Source organism: Ictalurus furcatus, chromosome 20, assembly GCF_023375685.1.
Source record: "Ictalurus furcatus strain D&B chromosome 20, Billie_1.0, whole genome shotgun sequence".
Classification (NCBI taxonomy): Eukaryota; Metazoa; Chordata; class Actinopteri; order Siluriformes; family Ictaluridae; genus Ictalurus; species Ictalurus furcatus.
Window position 1 is genome coordinate 16,023,528 of NC_071274.1, and position 22,658 is coordinate 16,046,185.

At 38.4% G+C, this 22,658-nt stretch overlaps 1 protein-coding gene across 1 annotated transcript in view; it reads left to right on the forward strand.

Moving 5' to 3' along the window:
- The window catches only part of LOC128624378 (receptor-type tyrosine-protein phosphatase S-like), a 151,546-nt gene that overhangs the window by 91,794 nt on the left and 37,094 nt on the right, over nt 1–22,658 (forward strand). Inside the window, exons 8-11 of the mRNA XM_053651992.1 lie at nt 4,207–4,476; nt 4,697–5,278; nt 6,274–6,410; nt 7,295–7,439. Of these exons, the coding sequence (XP_053507967.1) occupies nt 4,207–4,476; nt 4,697–5,278; nt 6,274–6,410; nt 7,295–7,439 (1,134 nt within the window). The remainder of the gene's footprint in view (nt 1–4,206; nt 4,477–4,696; nt 5,279–6,273; nt 6,411–7,294; nt 7,440–22,658) is intronic.

Consider the following 22,658-nt stretch of genomic DNA (forward strand, 5'->3'; position numbering starts at 1 on the left):
GGGTATCCTCCGGCGCATGCAAAAACTGAAGTGTGTGAAAACTGACATGTATTTTATGATTGTGAGCGTTTGAATAATCTATTAACTGTAGCATTTATAATGAGATACGGTTCAGCAAAATGACCGAGATGCTTCATAGTCGACGGCCGCATCTACATTCACATTCCCACCAGTGCAGCTACTTCATGAGCGTCATCTGTGACCGACATTCCCTCTTTTTAAATCTCTAATCTCCATAAAGCTGGTGACCTGATTACCTAGCAGGATAGCCTGAGCTGAATAGCTTAACTTGAAGCTGATATATTTGTGTTCCTCACTAGTCTTACGGGCTTATATTCTCCCCGAGGCCAAAGCTGCCATTTAAAACATGATCCTGAGCAGTGAATCCCCCGTAAGCCACGAAATCAATACTGGCTCAGAGACCTGGCTCGACTCTCGCAAGACCTACTCCCAAGAAACAAGAACCTGGGCTTGAACCGCTTCATTAAATTTAATGCTTCTTTTTTGTAGGATGTGTACATGAAACACAGCAGTAGTGTGTTCCAGCTCTAAGTGGCACTTCTTGAGATTTAATTGCTTTTTCTGAAATATCTTAAGGCAAAAGCTTGTCATGTAATTGCACTGGAATTATTATATTGGACGGTGGTGGAACTGCTAAATAAGGTCTTATTATTTAACAGATATAATTATAGACATTTTCTTAAATATGGTAATGCTCTTCTCAGCCACTTTAATAAGAACACCAGTACACGTACAGTACATATTTATGCAATTATTCAATCAGCCATTAGTGTGGCAGAAGTGTAATGCATAAAATCATGCAGATACATGCCTAAAGCTTTCGGTTAATATTGAATATACTGCTGAGCTCCTGGGATTTTCACACACAACAGTCTCTAGAGTTTACACAGAATGGTGCAGAAAACAAATAACATCCTGTGAGTTGCAGTTCTGCAGGAAGAAATGCTTTAGAGAGATCAGAGGAGAATGGCCAGACTCGTTCGAGCTGACAGGAAGTCTACAGTAACTCAAATGACCACTATTTACAATCGTGGTGAGCAGTAAAGCATCTCAGAAAGCACAAAAAGATTGAACCTTGTATATAAGTTAGAACTTTATATATAGGTTTTTATATCTTTATATTTATGTTCAACTTTATATATAGGTTTTTATATCTTTATATATAGGTTCCACTTTATATGTAGGTTTTTATATCTTTATATATAGGTTCCACTTTATATATAGGTTTATATATCTTTATATATAGGTTCTACTTTATATATAGGTTTATATATCTTTATATATAGGTTCTACTTTATATATAGGTTTATATATAGGTTCCACTTTATATATAGGTTTATATATAGGTTCCACGTTACATATAGGTTCCACTTTACATATAGGTTTTATATCTTTATATATAGGATACAATTTATTTATATGTGTTATATCTTTATATATAGGTTCCACTTTACATATTGGTTTATATATCTTTATATTTATAGGTTTCACTTTATATATAGGTTTATATATCTTTATATATAGGTTCCACTTTATATATAGGTTTATGTATCTTTGTATATATAGGTTCCACTTTATATATAGGTTTATATATCTTTATATATAGGTTCCACTCCTGTCAGCTAAGAGTAGAAGAAATCTGAGGCTACAGTGGGCACAAGCTCACAAAATTTGGACAGTTGAAAACTGGAAAAAGACCAAATGATTTGTTTTGCACCATTCTGATATTTGATGACAACCTCTTGACCTGTATCTGCATGATTAAAAGTTGAAATTAAATACAAATAAATCAATTTTAGTCTAAAATAGAGTTCTCAGTTGTTTGCCCTAGTTCTTGCTTCCCACTGTACTCCCTCCTTTTTTCTATCAGGTTTTGTTGCTCCATACCTCCCCTCCTTTCTCACGAGTCTGTCCATGTTTGCTTTCTGTCCCCTGTCCCATGAGTCTGGATTACAAAACCTTTGAAGCTCTAGATATCTGATTTGCTCCAAATAAATCTGACAGTTACCTGGACGTTTCATCAATCCACTAAGCAGTGTTGAATGCTTAGAACGTGTCTTGGCATACCTTCTTCTTCATTACTCTTTCTCTTCTCTTTAGCTCACTCTCTCACTCTTTCTCAGACGCGCACACACTTTTCACTTTCCTACTTCTGAATATCCGTCTCCTTTCACCACATTCCATCTCTCTTCCCTTGTGTCAGGAATTGGCACATAGTACATTACCATAACTTTCTGTTTTTTTCTCTCTCTCCTTCTTTTGTTCTCGCATCACTTATTTATTTAGTAGGTTTATTTATTTATTTACTTATTCAGACTGAGCTAGATCTGCCAGGAGAGAGTAGAGGCAGATTTCCTTTTGAATAGCATTGACAGCAGGAGCTTTGTTGCCTTGTGGTGTGTTTGCATCTAGTGTCTGACGCACACATGGAGCACAACACAAGGTGTATTATACATAAGCAGAGTGTTACTTTAAATATAAAGAGCTTATTAAATGGACATGTCTCATTATTTTACTGCTGCTAATATAAGCTTAGCTCAGCTTAGAAGTTGGGCTGCCACTATGAGTCATTCGACATACATTTTAATAATCATTGTTTAATTGACTAGCAACAAAAACATACTATAATATAAGAGCACAAGGGGCCAATATTTTTCAGATAGAACGTATTACACTCTAGAAGGCATTGGGAAGTGTTAGCACCGCTTTTGTTGTTTCTTTGCACTATATAGCGCTGAACTTTTTAATAAACCCAAGAAACAGCGCTGAAATGCAACGTTTTAGATTATACCAAGCGAGAAGCTAACTGATCAACAGAAGAAAGCCGGTAATATCGTTTCATGCCAAATCCATCCACATGAATTGTAACACGAAACCTTGGAAACGGAACCGATGTGTCTCTGTTTTTGTTCTGCAGTCATTTTATTTAAAAAATATATATTTTTCAGGGTAACATTCTAGTTGGTAGAACAATGCAGCATCAAAAATTTCAAAAATTAGCATAGATTTTTTTTCAAAAGGAAACCTCAGAACGTCAGTATCAATGCATAGAAAGTAAAATAGTCTTAAGTTGATACAAAGTATGAGTTTTTTTGGATGTGGCTTGATATTTTTGCAATGAAACATAATAAATTATATGTAATACTACTGTATGTAAATGCTACACATCCCTACTTAGAATATAAATTATGCCTGTTAATATATAGGCTAGTTGTTAAATATGCCAACTACACTAACTTACATGAGTTGCCTAGAGTTTCTTTCCTCTCTAAAATCCAAACATTTCCATTATTCCAGGCAGCCCATGTTGCCCTGCTCCTTCATGCAGTTTTTACAAATCCATATCTGACATGCTCAATAGATGAGCGCAACCCAAACTGAACTGCCCATCAGATCGATAGCTGCGCGTATTGATCCAAGCCATGTCTGATCTTGAAAGAGCCCAGTTGGATCGAGCCCGGCCCTGAAGCTGCACAAAAATCACATTTAAATTTGTCATTGTGCAGTGAAGCCATGGGGAAGCTGGGGGCATTTCAGATCGGCTGCAAAACCTGATGCCGAATAGGCTGCTCGGTGAAATTAAAGCTCACTGGAACAGTGAGACTGTTAAAAAGAAATATGCAGCATTATTATTCCCACTCGCTCCTGGCTGAGTTGCTAATGGCAGTGCAGTGTTATTCTAAAACGTCGCCTGAGTGAAAAAATTGGCAGCGAGATAGAAACCTCTAGTGTTAATATTTTATGTTTGTGTTTTGGAGTTTAATTTTTCTCCCTCTTACATTTCCTATACATAGCTCACTTGGTGTCTTATTAAACCCTGAAGTTATGATGTTAATGAATGCCCTGTCACTATCACCTAAAATGGAAACATCCTGTGACCTGTGTTTGTTTAGAATTTGGCTTGTGATAGTCAGATTATTATACTGATTATGTGACCTTTCACTTGCCTTAAGAATATGAACTCATACGTATAACCTTTTTTTTTTTTTTTGTACATTCCTATATCATCACGTCTCATATCATCCATTTTATTTTTTGCAATATGACCTTATAGGTGTGCTTTTCCTGTCAATCTGATGTCCAGCTCCGACGATGTATCTACCTGAATATATCTGTAAACCCCTCATGTTCGTTTGCCATTATTGTTATCCCTGTCTTCTTCTTCTGTCTTGTTCTCTGCTGCAGTTCGTCGAGTACCGCCCCGTTTCACCATCCTGCCCTCGAGTCATGAGATCATGCCAGGAGGAAGTGTGAATATCACATGCGTAGCAGTGGGTTCCCCCATGCCCTATGTGAAATGGATGCTGAATACCGAAGACCTGACATCTGAAGAAGAGATGCCGGTCGGCCGGAACGTTCTGGAGTTGAATGGTGTCCATGAGTCAGCCAACTACACCTGCGTGGCCATGAGCAGCTTGGGGCTTATAGAAGCTGTGGCTCAGGTCATCGTTAAATGTAAGCAAGATGTATTCGCAGATTGGTTTCTGTTTTCATCAGGCAGTTCTGACAAGTCATGACTAGTATTTAAATTTTGATGGAAGTCTGGAAATCAAGAACTTTTCTTTTAATTAGTTAAACTGAAAGATACCATCTGTTCTTTGCTATTTTGATGGCAGGTGTATATATGTACACCTTCAAATTGTTCACAAATTCTTTGCTTATCATTCTGTCACAGCATTACCCAGAGCTCCCGGCACCCCTATTGTGACAGAGACAACGGCCACAAGCATCACCATCACCTGGGACTCTGGTAACCCAGACCCCGTGTCTTATTATATCATCCAATACCGGGCGAAATCACCAGACAGCAAGTTCGAGACGGTGGACGGCATAACAACGACACGCTACAGTATCGGTGGCCTCTACCCCAACACTGAGTACGAGATCCGTGTCTCAGCGTTCAACACCATTGGCCAAGGCCCACCCAGCAACAAGGTGGACGCTAGGACCGGGGAGCAGGCACCAGCCAGCCCGCCCCGGAACGTCCAGGCTCAAATCATCTCACCCAGCGCAGTAACTGTCAGGTGGGAGGAGCCTGAAGAACCCAACGGCCAGATAAAGGGCTATCGAGTTTACTACACCATGGACCCGTCGCAGCCAATGAGCAACTGGAAGATCCATAATGTTCAGGATAGTGTGATCACCACCATCCAGAGCCTGGCTCCATCTGAGACCTATACCATCCGTGTGCTGGCATTTACCTCTGTGGGAGATGGACCCTTCTCTGACTCAGTGCATATTAAAGTCCTGCCTGGGGGTGAGGAGAACATTTACGGCTTTACATTTCTATTCTTCAAATCGACCTGACCACTGAAGGGTTTGGGAATTCCCATTGGTGGACTGTCGATTTTTAACAGTCTGCATTTGGTAAATACTGTCTTAAAGGAAAAATGCGCAACATGCATAATCAGTCTTTATAAGTAATATGTGATCTTCGATGGCATCCAATATTTATTTTGTAATGAAATTCTGAATCTGACATTTTGGTAATAACATACAATACAACACCAAATACAACACCATCCAACAAATTAACACTATAATTGCTAAGCATATCATAAATATTTCAATATAAGCATATTTAGTATGTTTCATGGTGGACTTTTCCTTTAAGAAATGCCAAACCTGTGCCCCGTTCCCTATTTAGCAATAGATTGATCCAAATGGTGTCTTTGGATCTTTTAGATATAAAATGATCCGATTTATTCTAAGATGAATGTTATAGCTTTGGGGGATTCATTAAAAGGTTTCAAGTTGAAAGTTAGAAAGGGAACATCCGTGTAATCTCCAAAGAACCCTTGAGTAATGCTGTTTCTTTATCTTTGTTATTAGTGACATAAACTGGATTTGTGGACACATAAAACCCACTGTGTGGGAATACTTTTGATGGCAGGTATGTGTCTGTGAGTGAAAATAGATGGAGATGGAAGGAAAGTCACAGGGACTAGCATGACTTTTTTCTTTAATATCAAAAAAAAAAAAAATCTGTCATTTTGAACATGTTTAATTAAACTGTTACTTAAATTCACCTGAAATAATATGAATGTGATTTTTAAACCTGTTTTTTTTTTATTCTCATTAGAGAAATCAAGCCAAGTCAAGCACAAATTTTTACCTTGGAAATCCTTTTAGCGTTGTTGCACTTATGCAATTTTATATGTTCCACTGGAGCTCATCACAAATGGTTTGGTAATTCAATCATTTTTTTATGTCATATTAATTTACATAATTTATTTCTAAACTCTGCTTTAGTCCCAGGCCAGCCGGGGAAGTTCCGGGTGGGCAAAGTGAGAGATACGAGCATCGAGCTGATGTGGGATCCGCCGTTCTCTAAAGAGCCCATCAAAAGCTACGAGCTCATTTACAGAGCTGCCAAACACGGAGCGCAGGTGAGACATCTGATTATTACGGTTATTATGTATAGGGGGATACAGGTTCTTCAAAAGTTTCCAAAGCAAGCTGAAGGCAGGTTGCATAATTGTATCTATATATCATTATCAGTGTGCCACATTTTAATAGAAGTGCCAAACAAAAGATTTTGTTGTTTACATCCAAAACTCATATGTTTTTATGATGTGTATTCCTATTGTCAAAAATGTATGCCTAGAATAAGAACTTATTTTAACTCTTGTAACATTTTATAAATATTGACTAACTGAATGTTAGCTAACGTTTTTTAACAACAACTGTTGAATTCTCAAGTCTGATTGGTCAGAAGGTTTCAGTTAGTGCTGCATTTTATTGTACACGGGAACTCGGAAACATCCGACCTCCGACAGGGAAAAGTGCAACGGAGTGGTCATTTAGCTCGGTATTCCAAGTTGGGAACATGAGCAACATCCACCTTGAGTTGTCTGACAAACACACCTGAAAATATGGTGACAAAATGGTGGTGCACAGTGACAGTAAACACATTACACCTTTGCATCTTTTACTACTTTTACTAAAATTTGATTTTAGTAAAAGAAGTAAAAACCACTTATTGCTGTGGTATAAGAGGAGTAGAACACGTCGAGATGTGCTGTTATATGAAAATAATCACCCTCTGGATGGTAATGGTAACTCCTCTTTGGGCTGCATCACACCAATTGAACACTGATCATTTTCCTAACTTATTTTCCTTACGTCTCATATGAGTTTTTCATGTCAACATATGCATTATGTAATGTTAGGCAATGTTACGCAACATTTAGACTTGTACCCTTATTCTTCCTTTATATTACCCATCTGTTTCTGAATCTTAATTAATAAGCCAGTTATTTTGCACCAACAGGAGAAAAAGGCCTTCGAGCCCAGGTCCTTGTATGTTGTCGAGGGTCTACGCGCAAACACCGAGTACATCTTCTCTCTGGCGGCCATTTCCAGCAAAGGCATCGGAGCCTTCACCAATGAGATCTTCCAGCGCACTGCACAAGCCAGTATGTCCATGTCTCATCAGAACTTCTGTACTGTACTGCTCTAATCAGCTGGAATGATCCCGTAACATACTCATTTCTCCTTGTGTCCCATTTTGTTCATAGTGATTTAAAATGGCTGACTTAGCTAGATATGTTTCAGAATGACCTCTGTTTTTCAGAATGGGCAAGTTGTGCATGTGACCTCTAAAATGGCTATTTGATGATTTTGCATATGGTTGACCTCAAAAACCACTTTAGTCATGAAGAGTACTTTGACAGAAATAAAACATGGGGCAGTGGGTTGAGGAATTTTCCGGATTGTGCTATGGATTTTTCCCATTTATCCCCATTTTCCCCATCCCCATTCATCCCCATTCGTCATCAAAATGCACGAAATTGAAACATGGAGATACATGCATGCTTCACTCCTCCACCAAACTCCTGACAGAATTTGTCTTCAAGATATCACGTATCTGTCTGTCAACTATCTATCCATCCATTATCCATCATCCATCATTGTTTATTCAGCAGCTTCTCCATTCATATGTGTCACATTTTTTGCTATTTGAAGGTTATGTAGCCTTTGTTATGTAGTGTGTGAATTCTTCTGCCATTTACTTGAAATACAAAAAGCCACAAACAGACTGGATGGGATTTGTGTTTGTTTACATTTCATTTTCTCCTCATTCCCATTTTATTTATTTTCATCTCTACTTTTCTATAACCACTAGCTCTAACACAACATGACATGGTTTAACAAATGACTTGAAACATTTAATCTTTTTTTTTTCTGTTTTGATGGTATGAGATCACATTTCAAACATACACCAATATAAACCACTAAGATAATCTACTGAATGTAAGTATGTACAGCATCCGAAGAGCCAGTTAATGGTAAGTGAGAATCAGTCTGGCCTCTGATGGGAACTGAGACCTCGAGTGAAGAACTGCACTGGCCTGGTACGACAGTACCATCACTCATGGTAAGCTTCTCTTTTTTTTTATTTCCACTGGTGATGGATGGAAAGTACTAGGCGTGTCCTCCAATAGCACATTGTGCACTTGGACGAACACAACTTAGTATCAAACCGGATTTTTAATCATTGTTCAGACTCTAAAGTTACCTTTTGTGCAAGCACAGCACAACACTGGCACACCCATGTTCTGGGGTGACTACTGTAGACTGCATAGGGACTAATTAATGTGACTTGTTTGATTAATGTGAATACTTTGATTGGCCTGCAAAACCAGTAGACCAAAAACACCAAAATAGGAACAAACTCTAGCTGATTTACACAGTCAGCAGAAGAGTGGGCCTAAATTGGCAAGGCCAAGTCAATCTTCAAGGCCAAGTCACGATCAAATCAAAATGAAAACAAGACTGGGACCAGAAACCATTAAAACCTTTTTAAGGCCAAGCCTTTTCTTCAACTAGTTGGCTTCATTTGTGCATTTTGCCAATGATTAGGCTATGTTTTGTAGAAAAAAAATACTAGAATGACTTAATAACAAACTTTGTGCATGCAAAAAGAAAGGACAAAACAAAGTTAATTTTACAAACTCTTGGTCAAGACCAAGACCACATTTACTGAGGCTAGTGCAAAGACCAAGACAGGTCCAAGTAGGAATGCTAGTAAGTCAAGTCCAAGTCAATACAAAAACATCTTGAGAACAGGCTCAAGAGGCTTTTAAGTTTTTCTTTATCTTCCAAACAGTAAATAGGAACTAATCGTAGGCAGGAACTGGAGTTATCAGTGGGGAAGTGGAAAAACGTTGGACCACCCATGCCAAAGGATTGATCTGAGGAATCATTTCAGCCAGTTATCTGGATTTGTCACTCTCAATTTCCCATACTTATTTTGCATAGAATTGGGGAAATTTCAATTCAAATGTCACTTGTTGCTGACATCGAGGCTCTGTGTCACGCATCCGACATAGAAAATGAATGGCCACCTGTCGCTTTGTTGGTTTAAAGTTAGATGCCATTTAGTCCTGAGGATGAAATATTTACACATTTGCTTCAGTAGATATCAATGGATTTCAAGATCAGGTTGTTTGGCAATATTCTGCCATGAATATCTCCAAAAATTGTGTGCCAGCTATCAAAGTCATTAGGTCAGTTTGATAGGACTAGGACAGAGACACAGCTGTTCTAATTGGACTACAGTCCAATAACCTTGTAGAAGAAGATGTTGTGTGTTTCATTTACAAGACAAACCTGGAGAAGAACATGTCAGATCATGAGACAGTAAGCATCCTTTTTCACCCTTGCATATTTTATAGTTTTACTTGCAGACACTGCTATCTACCAGTAGACTTTATTTCACATGGAGCTTCAGATGGGTGAATTGAATCTGCACTGCTCATGTTTTGTCTGAGAGTCTCGGACTAGAGGAAAAAAAACTGGTCATGATTCAAAACTTCCGCTGCGCCTCTGTGGAGGACTGCTTAAAAATAGACTCCACGGTGCATAGTTTGATAATTTTCTTTCGCTTGTTCATTTGCCACTCTTTAAAATGTTGCCCTTGGCTAGGAATGAATTATTCTGAATCTGTCTGAGATGAGTCAGTACTTTTACAACGACTGCAAACATTACCATGAACTTCAGTAGTGCTAAATTTGAGACTATAGGATTTTTAAAAAGGAAACGCCATTTCTAGAGAATGGCAATCTTGCCTTTCATTTAAGGAAGGCATAATTATTAAGTAGTCCACTGATACTATTCACAGGCAGAGTTCTGAAGATGGTGACCTTTAGTATGGTGGTTTAATTTTCACAGGCACATCCCAATATCCATATCATTACCCTATAAATCATGTAGTCTCACAGTCCCCTAACTGATTTTGCCTTTCGTAAAGCCATTTTAAGAGACGTTTGAATGTCGAGCTCAGGTCAGAGCCAAAGGCCGACTTTTGTTGATGCTGCCCTCATAGCGTCTGCCCACAGAGTGTTGACCTGTAACATATGGACAATGGGAGCCCAACTTAGCCAAATTAGCCTGTGTGTATGCTTTAGACATTGCTTCGAGATAACCATTTTGAAAGCAATTACACATTGTCATTATTTAATTCCATGTGCCATCTCTGATACCCTAAATTTAATTATTTTGCCACGGTTTAATTATTGCGTTACATGACTGGGCATGCTGTCCATGACACATTGCTCTGTACCAAGCTCAGGCAGTTCATAGGAAGAGAATTATCGGTTTTATTGATTATTATGACGGCTCGGCGTGGATTCCATTATTTCTAATAACTCCCTCGCTTATGGTCCTTCTACCATCAGCACAGCCTTCAGCTGTGGAGCTTTCACGCAATTACCCTCAATCACAGAGACTAAAGATCCAAATTAACCCTACTGCCATTCACACTAATGCCATCTATTAGTGTCATTCTATGTGGTGTGGCAGCACAAAGTTCGCACATTGAAATGTTGAGATTTCAAGGAGGGGATGAGTATTTGGTGCATGGCCATCATTGTTTAAAAAAGCAAGTTTAATGTATATTACAGACCTGAGAGTTTGTATCCTAGATGAGTTTCACATTCTATGTAAGTGTTGACACTAATGCGCAAGTGGGTTTATAGTTCTGCGTCCACAAATGTGAACACATGAAGGTGTCATGCATGGGTGGTCACATAGGTCTGCCTTTATAATGTGTCCACTAGAAGCAGAAATTGAAAAAGTAAATGAAAGTCTTGCGTTGCACTGAAGAAAAATGGAGGGGCAGAGTGGATCAGTACTGCTTCAGAGTTTTAAATCACTGTGCTATTAGATATTAAAGTTGATCAGATAGGGGACTGTTTGGGATTGTTCAGATTTTCTTCCCAGAAAAAGACGAGTATTGTTATTGAGTATTAAAAATTAATACAGGGATAGACTGCTCATTATACAGTGCAACCGGAAAGTATTCACAGCGCTTCACTTTTTCCACATTTTGTTGTTACTGCCTTATTCCAAAATGGATTAAATTCATTATTTTCCTCAAAATTCTACAAACAATACCCCATAATGGCAACATGAAAGAAGTTTGTTTGAAAGTTTATGCTGTATGGTAGAGTGGCCAGACGGAAGCCACTCCTCAGTAAAAGGCACATGACAGCCCGCCTGGAGGATTCTAAGACCATGAGAAACAAAATTCTCTGGTCTGATGAAACAAAGATAGAACTCTTTGGCCTGAATGGCAAGTATCATGTCTGGAGGAAACCAGGCACCAGTCATCACCTGGCCAATACCATCCCTACAGTGAAGCATGGTGGTGGCAGCATCATGCTGTGGCGATGTTTTTCAGCGGCAGGAACTGGGAGACTAATCAGGATTGAGGGAAAGATGAATGCAGCAATGTACAGAGACATCCTTGATGAAAGCCTGCTCCAGAGCGCTCTGGACCTCAGACTGGGGCGAAGGTTCATCTTCCAACAGGACAACGACCCTAAGCACACAGCCAAGATAACAAAGGAGTGGCTACAGGACAACTCTGTGAATGTCCTTGAGTGGCCCAGCCAGAGCCCAGACTTGAACCTGATTGAACATCTCTGGAGAGATCTGAAAATGGCTGTGCACCGATGCTCCCCAGAGGTCCTGCAAAGAAGAATGGGAGAAACTGCCCAAAAATAGGTGTGCCAAGCTTGTAGCATCATACTCAAAAAGACTTGAGGCTATAATTGGTGCCAAAGGCGCTTCAACAAAGTATTGAGCAACGGCTGTGAATACTTATGTGCATGTGCTTTTTTGTTTTTTATTTTTAATAAATTTGCAAAGATTTCAAACAAACTTCTTTCACGTTGTCATTATGGGGTATTGTTTGTAGAATTTTGAGGAAAATAATGAATTTAATCCATTTTGGAATCAGGCTGTAACATAACAAAATGTGGAAAAAGTGAAGCGCTGTGAATACTTTCCGGATGCACTGTAGAGTGCTGTAAAAATGAGTCCTAAAACCCGGAAATGAGTTAGCGTTTTTGCACTTACGGTTCCATTGTCCCAAAGTCAGTGGGGTTTTTGAATGGGTTTTTTGGTTTAATGGCTGGAAATAAGGTCTGTGGTTAACACAAGCTCAAGATATTTTCATGTTTTATTCTACAACATAAAATAATGATAATGAGTCTTTATTGGTCACGTATACATTACAGCACAGTAAAATTCTTTTTCTTCGCATATCACAGCATGTTAGGAGGTTAGGGTCAGCACGCAGCTTCAAAATTCACAAAAGTTGTGAACTTTCATTTGTGAAGATTATCTTGATGAATAAAATGTGTAAGAATCATAAAATTTTATTGGTCACAGAGCTTGTTTTGTGCAGTAATCCAAAAAGCCAATGGAAAAATCCTACTGGCTGTTTGTAGAGGGAACCAGGGTGATGCTAACTTCTGGGTTGGGCTACAAAAAATACGTCATCCCTGCAGAACACTATAGCACTCAATGCCAGGTGTACAATCATATTAAAGAATTATTGTATATTGGCTCTGTATATGTTACTCTGTAATCCTTGATGAAACCTAAGGAAGAGATGTCACAGCCTTCCCGGTTACGCAACTCTCCGCCTAATCAGCGTTTGCCCGAAGGCTGGTTGAACCACAGCACTCCAGATACACACGACACACTATCAGACAGGTCGCAGCTCCTCTACTGTGGATGTGTTCTGGTAAATCACGTTCACACGTACTACACAACTACAACAAATTAACATTTATAATAGCTGTCAGTACAGTCAGTGATTTTTGGATATTGCCTATGGTGCAGTTTTCCCAGAGGAAGGAAAAAGTCCATTTTTCAGTCTACCATTTTAGATTGTCTGCTTTCCTTTCCCCCCCCCCCCATTTTGCACTTTACTGTCATGCTCAGACTTGTTTGCCTGTCTGTCTATCTATCAATCTATCTATCTATCTGTGTGTCTGAGTTACAGCTAGCCCAATGACCAACAGTTCTGGAGCACAACAAGAAATGATATATATTCTTGCTCTCTTCATTATCTGACTAAACACGAAAGCTAATTAGAGTTGATTTGTGGCATATGCTCAGGAGGATCTAATAATCCTTCAAAAAAAAAACTGCACCATCTTTTTAATAACCCTTGATGGATTGTAAATGAAATGACATGTATTGCTCTCAGGCTGCAGCACTAGGCTTAGTTTCACTCACCATAAACTGTTACCATCTGGATGAGAAGCCCGATCTGTTTCAACCCTCAGGCCAGATGTCCATCCATCCATCCATCCATCCATCAGTCTCTTTTTGTGCTGCAACAGAATGAAGGGTGACAGGTGACAGCTATCCATTTCACACTCACTTTCCCTTTAATTAGGTTGTCCATTCCAGTTCAATATGCTTCTCTCATGATCAGCCAGTCGACTGTTTCAGCGTTGCCCAGGTTCCTCAGATAAACAGTGCTGGTGCTTTGTATTATTCATCACAGATCCATTAACAAATGTCATTAATATTATTTTGCTTGTTTCACTCAACTAATTTATCTATTAGGTTCTGACCCAAATTGAATTTGGTGCCCATAATTAGGTTTATTGAATTGTTTGTCATCTTGGGGACATGAAATCTTCTCCAGTATCTCATCTCCGCCATCTGAGATTACATTATTGCATTTCCTGACACATGTTTTTCTTATTCATTGAATTTCTCTTTCTTTGCATCACTTCACCCTCTCCATATTTGGTTTCGATTCTCTCTGCCTACTCAGGACCCTTGGCTGAATCTGTGCATGACCCTGAACTTGGTAAGATGCCGAAGAACCAGAAGCCATCCCGTTGAAACGGCTCATCAATAAACTAATAAATAATTTATTTATTTAATAAATTAAATGAGCTCTTAGTATAGAAACTCAATCCTTTTTTCATATTCAAGCACAACCTTGAGCATGATGAATTCACAAAATGAAATAAAATAAGAATATTCATTTTATTCACGGACAAGGCTAACTTTCACATATACATTCGAATAAATAATTTAATAAACCGCTAAATGAATTATGCTCTAATAGGGTCAAGCTATTGTTTTAGCTAAAGGTGGAACAAATGATTTTTGAAGCATTAAACCTTACATATAGTCAGCTCCAGAATTATTGGCACCCGTGGTAAAGAATGGTGAAACGCTTATTAAAAATGCATTTGTGGTTAAGTAGCTTAACTTCACACTTTTAATGAAGTACATTTATTCTAAGGGGAAAAATTATATATACATACTATTAGCACCCCTGCAATTAGTTAATTAGTACTGTGGATCCTCCATTTACCAACACAACACCACTGAGTCTTCTATAATGCTTGATAAGATTGAAGGAATCTGACATGTTGGAAGCTTTATTCTGTGGTTATTAAACCATTCTTTGTGTAGATTTAGATATATGTTTTGGATCATTGTCCTTGGACCTAAGGAAGCTCTAAGGAAGCTCTCTCTAGACCCTTCAAGGTCCTAGGTCCTATATTGAGGCCTCTTCAGCTCACTTTTGGATCATTAAAAACTTGTATACTGTGCTAAAATACACTCAAATTACACTTTGTGGCCAAAAGTTTATGGACACGTGACCATCACACCCATGTGTGCTTTTTGAAGATGCCATTCCAGATTAATTCCCCCTTTGCTTTTATAATAATCTCCGCTCTTCTGGGAAGGCTTTCCATTTTTGGATTGTGGAGCGTAGCTGTGGGGATTTGTCATTGAGCCACAAGAGCATTAGTGAGATCAGGCTCTGATGGTGGACAAAAACAGGCCTGGCATGCAGTCATCCTAAAGGTGTTCATTGGGGCTACTCGGGTTCTTTCACAGCAGCCTTGGCAAGCCATGTCTTTATGGAGCTCGCTTTGTTCGCAGGGGTAATGTCATGATGAAACGTGTTTAGGACTCTTAGTTCCAGTGAAGGGAAGTGAATTGTAATGCTACAGCATCCAAAGACATCCTACAAAGTGCTTCCAACTGTGGGGGAGACTCACATATGGGTGTGATGGTCAGGTATGTACAAACTTTTGGTCATAGAGTGTATCTCAATTTATCCAGTGAATCTGGACAGTCATTTAAAATAACAATGCATAAAGAAAACCAATGTTATAGTTGGACTGATGTAAAAATCAATCCAAAAAGAGGACAAAAGTGCAAAAATAACAGTCCCATGGTCTCCATTTCTGATCAAATGACTTTTTAATTTCAAGTGATAGAAATAATATTAATTTTTACTTTTCAATAAATGTGGAACAATACTAGGTAATCTTTTTCCAGCATAAAACATCAAACAATCAAAAGACATGGATAATAGGAGATCGACTGCTACATGCTACTGAGTAAAAAGAGAGTTAAGAGCCTTGAGTGCTCATCATATTGTGCCTGCGGTTGACATGCATACAGAGTACTGTACCCTGTGGAGATGATCCCATCTCCTCCAGCAATGGAGACTGAGCATCATGGGAGCCTGTGTGGCAAACTGCTAATTGCTAAGAGACGGAGATGATACAAGCCTGGTCCTGTGCAAGGATACTTCGTGTGCATGAGTGTGTAGGAGAAAGAGTGTGTGTATATTGGGGGGGGGGGCATTTTGTAAGAGGAAGCGTGTGGTACATAAATATGTGTGAAAGTGACGTAAGGCTGTTATTGCTTTTGACTGCAGGGTTGTTGTTGCAGGGTTTTTTTTTGTTTTATGTCTTGTTGTTTTTTTACCCTGAAACAAAGCTGCAGCAGATCCAATATATCACTTCCATTTCATCACATTAAAACCTAGCATTATATACATTACTCTGGAGGTTAGTGTACTATATAATGCAACACAATACTGTAGTAATAAATACTTGAGGGGGAGTAACTGTATTGTTTCCCATTACATTTGCCTATAACTACGAAAGTTATTTAATAAAACATTATTTACGATTAAAAATATTTTTTTTCGGCAACAACATATTATGATATTGAAACCTTTTAGATTATTCTTTATAAAACAGAGCGTTACTCTGTAAACAAACATCTGCAACCTCATTACATCAGTATCACGGCGGCAAATTTTATTAGCATTTGTTATGTTAATAATAACAGTTTCTGGAAGAAAAAACAACAACTAAGAAACCGTCTATTATTCAACAGCCGTGTTTTCTTTTAAATATACATTAAACATACAAATATATGGACGAAGCTCTTCCTCTTTCAATAAAGGCGGATGCTATCACACTGGAAGGTGCATAAGCGTTTAGTATTACAGTGTGTTGTTGCATCTGTGTGTTGCTTGGCGACCATTCTGCTAAATGTTCCTGAAGAACTACATTGCATGGTGGAAGAATGATTATTTGTTAAATTATTGTATTTTTTGTTACTGTGTGTTTATTTTATGAAGCCTTGCCAGGTTTATGTAGTAACCATTTTAAAAATGCAATAAGTCCCAAGAGGCTGTGGTTCCGCGTCACTCCTTAGCTGTTCTCGCTGTTAACCATGGCCTCTTGGGGTTTATTACGTTAGTTCAAACACCATTTGCTTTTTTTTTAAAAAAAAAAATCTAAAATGGCATATTATTTTACTTATTTGACTAAAATAGCAACACGTTCACTTCTAGCACACAGTGTTAACTGTTGTCTTTATTACTAATGGTCAATACCTGATATAAATATTAATATCCCAGACACAATTAGTTCTGTCCTCTGTGCTCTAAGTGCTCTAATTACTTTCGATCAATAAGAACAAACATTATTGACTTATATCGGTGAGGAATTTTGCAATCTGGTTTAGAATTAGTCAGAAAGATTAGCTGTAAATTAAAATATTTAAATGAATCTTTACACATTGTTCTGAAGGTTTACACGTGTAAAAACGTGCAAACTTGGTAACCTACAAATATTATGCACTCTATTCTGGTTTTGACTCTGTTTGTTTAGTTTATTGACTTTGCCTTCTAGTCCTTTTGTTGATCGCTTGAACTTTTACCTGTTTATCACTTTAATTCTGTGCCATTTGCATCAATAACCCTGAAAAATATGAGCCCAAATGAAGATCCAATCTAGGAGGCATTTACCTCTGTGTAATCACCTGACACGACAGTCACTGATAGGCTGCATGAATCTACACTTTGGGATAGAAAGAAATTAGCCCTAGGCTCTCTTTTTCATTCCATTTTGTGTATTTTCTTACATCCATTGGTGGGACTGTGGCAGTTTTTCTAAAAATCCCAAGTTTTGTGATCATTTCTGCATCCATACTGTAGCTGCAGTGATTGTAGTAACTTTGTGCTGAAAGAAAGCCAGATACATCACAGCAGCTGTTGTGTGCAGAGGTGAAAACCCATAATACAAGACTTCAGAGTAGTGCACTTTATCTAGGGCTTGATTTTCACCACAGTGCTGCTGAGAGGCTCTGTGTGTCTGCATGCTGTAGAAAATCACTTGCTATTTTGTGACTGATGTGTGACTGAGCTCACGTGTGTGTGTGTGTGCGTGTGTGTGTGTCGGGAAGGGGGGGGTGGTATTGGGTGTGCGGGGGCTGATGCAGCGCCCTCACAGGTGGAGGTATGGATGATCATCTCCACCGCCATCAGGGTGGCATGTCGATTTGGTGTTGCCAGGGCAACAGAAAGGGCAGATCTATGGTTACCAGATGCAGGAACACAGGGAGACTGACAAGCTGGTGTGCAGCAGAGTTGTGATGCTGGACGATGGCCAGGTGAAGTCGTCTCACCATTCCTTTTATGAGTTTTTAGGTATAGCAGGCCTCACTCGTCAAGGCGGATATGAACGGATTTATTCGTAAACCGTTCACGTTGGCACTTAGAGTTAGAAAGTTTGAAAGTTAGAACTTTGGTATTCTTGAAAATCCCATAAATTCAGGAAAATGTTTGCATCCTTCTCGTGCTCATGAGAATGTGTAAATTTATGCTAAGAAGACTAACTAATATAAATCTTGACTTGAATGGATTACTGCACTTTAACATACAGTATGGAATATACGGTCAAGTTTAAATGGCTTATTGTTATTACGTTTACAGCATTTAGCAGATGCCCTTATCCCCTTAGTGACTTACAGAAGTGCTGTGGAGTCTCTGTTAAAAACACATCCTCATACTACTTCACTAGGTCAGGGAAAATTTCAAAAGAAAATTTTGAAAATTTTGTAAAAAAAAAAAACAACAACAAAAAAAACCCTGACGTTTTATATTATTGGCTTTGACATGAAAATTAAGAAAGCAAGCCAACGCAAAGTCATAAATTCCATCCATCCATTAATTTTTTATAGCACTTATCCTTCAACCTTCAACATCCTCCAGTCGGAGGTTGTTTCAGTAAAAAGTGTGCAGTACTGTGGGCGGCTGTGGCTCAGGTGATAGAGCGGGTTGTCCACTAATCGTAGGGTTGGCGGTTTGATTCCCAGCCCACATGACTCCACATGCCGAAGTGTCCTTGGGCAAGACACTGAACCCCAAGTTGGTCCCAATGGCAAGCTAGCGCCTTGCATGGCAGCTCTGCTACCGTTGGTGTGTGAGTGTGTGTGAGTGTGTGTGAATGGGTGAATGAGACACAGTGTAAAGTGCTAAATAAGTGCAGACCATTTACTGGAGTTACTGTTAAATGTATTAAGCATATGTTGTGCAGGTGATTTTGTTCTAGTGGTAATACATAGTTTCAATAAACAATTCAACTGATAATATTGTAAGGAGTTTATCGGCTCTGTATACTGTCTGTAAATGAAAGTACTTGTGTTGGTTTTGTGCTGTACTTCACTAGGTTGAGATATAACACAGTCCAAATGGTTCTCTTCACAGCTCTGACAGTTTTGTAAGTGATTTGGACTTTGATGCAGTGTTGAGTGGCACCACAGGTCATTAAACGTAACATTTGTTCTTTCAAAAACGATTTCTTTCTATGGCACTAATGGAAACACTTTTATTTGCTTTCTGGTCATACTGTATGTTGTGAACGGACAGTTTGTGAAAGTTAACTGTGCTGGCTATTTACAAAACAAACAAACAAAAAAAACAACCTAAACACGGAAATAACACTTTTATTTTCCAGTGTGCAGCTCTGGAGTGTTAGTAGTGATGTGTTTAGTTATTTTTCTGGAGTGAATGTTAAGTTCTTTTATAGACTGAACTTGCAGTATATGCCATTCTAGGCAATTGGATGAAAATTAAGACATTTTAATCAAAATATTGAATCAAAAATATGTGAAAATGTTTGATTACTGTTGAAATCGGAGAGTATCAAGGTGAAGAATAGGGTTCAATTAATCGGTCGTTTCAAATAACTAAACATGAACCAAATAACATATAACAAATAATGATTTTAGTGTTTTTCAAATGGGCCTCATTTATCAATCTTTGTATAATGTTTTCATAGGCCAAATAAGTTAAGTTTCAGTAATGCTGATTTTCTTTGTACTTGCATACATACACTCACTGGCCACTTTAATTGGAACACCTGTACCCCTGCACATTCACGTAGTAATCCACTTAGCCATGAAGCAGCAGCACAATGCATAAAATCATGCAGGTACAAGTCAAGAGCTTAAGTTAATGTCCACATTAAACATCAGGATGTTGTGAATGTCCTGCCACAGTTGAGTCCTTGAGCCAAATTCTTAACCCTCAGTTGTATTGTCAGTTGTATCCTCTGTTGTTTTTTGAATATCTTGAATGCCTCTGTGTGTGTAAACACAAACTCTAAACTCTAGCGAATATTATGCACTCTATTCTAGTTTCGACTCTGTTTGTTTAGTTTATTGACTTTGCCTTCTAGTCATTTTTTTTGATCACCTGAACCTTTACCTGTTTATCACTTTAATTATGTGCCATTTGCATCAATAACCCTGAAAAATATCAGCCCAAATGAAGATCCAATCCAGGAGGCGTTTAACTCTGTGTAATCATCTGACATGACAGTCACTGATAGGCTGCATGAATCTACACTCCCATTGACCTAACTGTAAGTTTTGTGATCACAATTGGGTTCTTCAGCCAAACTCTTAACCCGCAACTGGTCAGTTGTAGAGTCGCTTTGGATAAACGCATCAGATAATGAGCAAATGCCTGTTAGCTTAGTTTATAGAAAATATTTCAAAATCATTTTGTTTTTCCGTGATGTGCTTGCTATGCCTTGTTCATTAAGGCTTTAGATGACCATAATGAATGCACTAATGACAAAAGCCACAGATGCTCCCAATCCCCAAATCCACTCTTTCATAAATCAGATTCCAGTGAAATACACATTTTAAGTAAGAGTAAGAATGAACCGCTCTTTCTTTCTGTCACTTTCTCTCTCTGCTTGTTAGCCTTCAACTGTTCTTGCTCTTCCAGCAGGCTGTCCATTCTCCATTTTCAGAAAATTGCTTGCTCGCTCGCTCTCTCACTCCTCCACTCCTACGCTCCCCCTGTTCCTGACTCATACATTTCACATTCCCTTTCTCTCTCTCTCTCGCTCTCTCTCACTCTCTCTCTCTTTCTCTCTCTCCATCGCACACTCTCTGTTTTTTTTTTCTCTCTCCCTGTGTATTTTTTTCCCTCTCTTCCTGCTGGCACTGTGTTAGTGAAAAACGGATGATGCGGCAGAATATGTGAGTATGGCAGGCACATGGGGGGGGGGGGGTGGGGGCTAAGCGGAACTGCAATTCAGGACTCCAGAATTATTGGCGCCCTTGGTAAAGATGGGTGAGAAAGATTGTGAAAAAAAATGTCTCTGGTTAATTCTGTGGTTAAGTTCACTCTGACAATAGAATCTAAATAATAAAATAAAATAATTTTATAATAAATAATAAAATCTAACCTTTAATTAAAGTAGGTTTATTGTAAGAAAATGAAAAACCTTCATTAAAAATATATCTTTATCAAAACCACATGTAACACAATTATTCACACCCTGCACATAGTCATTTGTGCAGCCTTCGTCTCCTATAATGCTTGATGAGACTGGAGAATACAGACATCAGTGCAAAATCTCTCTACATCCTCCAGGGACCTAGGTCCAGGGCATTTGGAGGAAAAACCTCCCTAATCCACCATACAAAACTTTGGGGAGTGTTGCCAGAAAATTCTATTTTTGTCTCGTCTGACCATAGAACCCAGTTCCAGTAAAGGTTTCATGTAACAAACTCTAGGTGCTTACATTTGTGCCAAGGGGAAAGAAAATGCTTTCTCATGGTGTGCCTTATAAGTAATTAAGTAATTTGTTGATATGGAAATGGTCTGTAATTGTACTTTTAGAGACTTGGTGACCTTAAAATGCGACCATTTTGTACAGATATTGAATTGTGGTGCTTTTTTGTCTCTATAAATATCCTCCTTACTGTGTGTGGGGGTTAAAATACACTTGCATCCTCTTCTTGGAAGGTTCATTACAGCTCTGGTTTCAAACTTCTTAATTATTGCAGTAACAGTAGATATCTGCATTTGCAGGCAGGCAGCTTTTTTTTTTTTTTTTACATCACGCTTTAGTCTCATTTCATTTGTGTATTCCCGAATCTTCCTCATGTTGATGAATAACTAAGGGAATTTGGCAACATCACATTTATACCCCAGTGAAACAGGACGCCATGAGTGACTGCTTAACACTCAGGTGAACTTAAAAAATGTCATCTTCAGTAGGCACTACATTCTGGTCTAATGCTAATCCCAGTAACGCTTGGAATGAGCTTAGTTAACAATTTTGAATATATTTATTTTTTATTAAACTTTAGTTTTGTCTCATATTTTTTATTGTGAGATTGAGCTAATTAAACATGAAAACATTTATTTATAACAGTTACCAACATGCCAGTACTTCTGCATCTGAATGTACAGTGGATATAAAAAGTCTACACACTCCTGTTAAAATGGCAAGTTTTTGTGATGGAAAAAAATTGAAACTAAAATAAATCATGTCCAAACTTTTTCCACCTTCAATATGAAATTACAACTTATAGAAATGAAACGAAAAACAATCAGAAACATTTTAGGGAAAAATGGGGCAGGGGGACTTTTCTCACTCCTTCTTGTAAAAGCAAAAATCTTCTTTTTGTTAAGCCATTCCTTTGTTGATTCGAAAGTATGCTTTGGGTCATTGCCATTCTGAAAGGTGAAATTCCTTTTAATCTTCAGCTTACTAGCAGAGACCTGAAGGTTTTACACTAAAATAGACTGGTATTTGTAGCTATTCATGATTCCCTCCACCTTGATAAAAGCCCCAGTTCTGGCTGAAGAAAAGCAGCCCTAAAGCATGATGCTGTCACCACCATGCTTCAGCCTGCGTATGGTATTCTTTTGGTGATGTGCTTTTTTTCACCAATCAATCCTTTTGGAG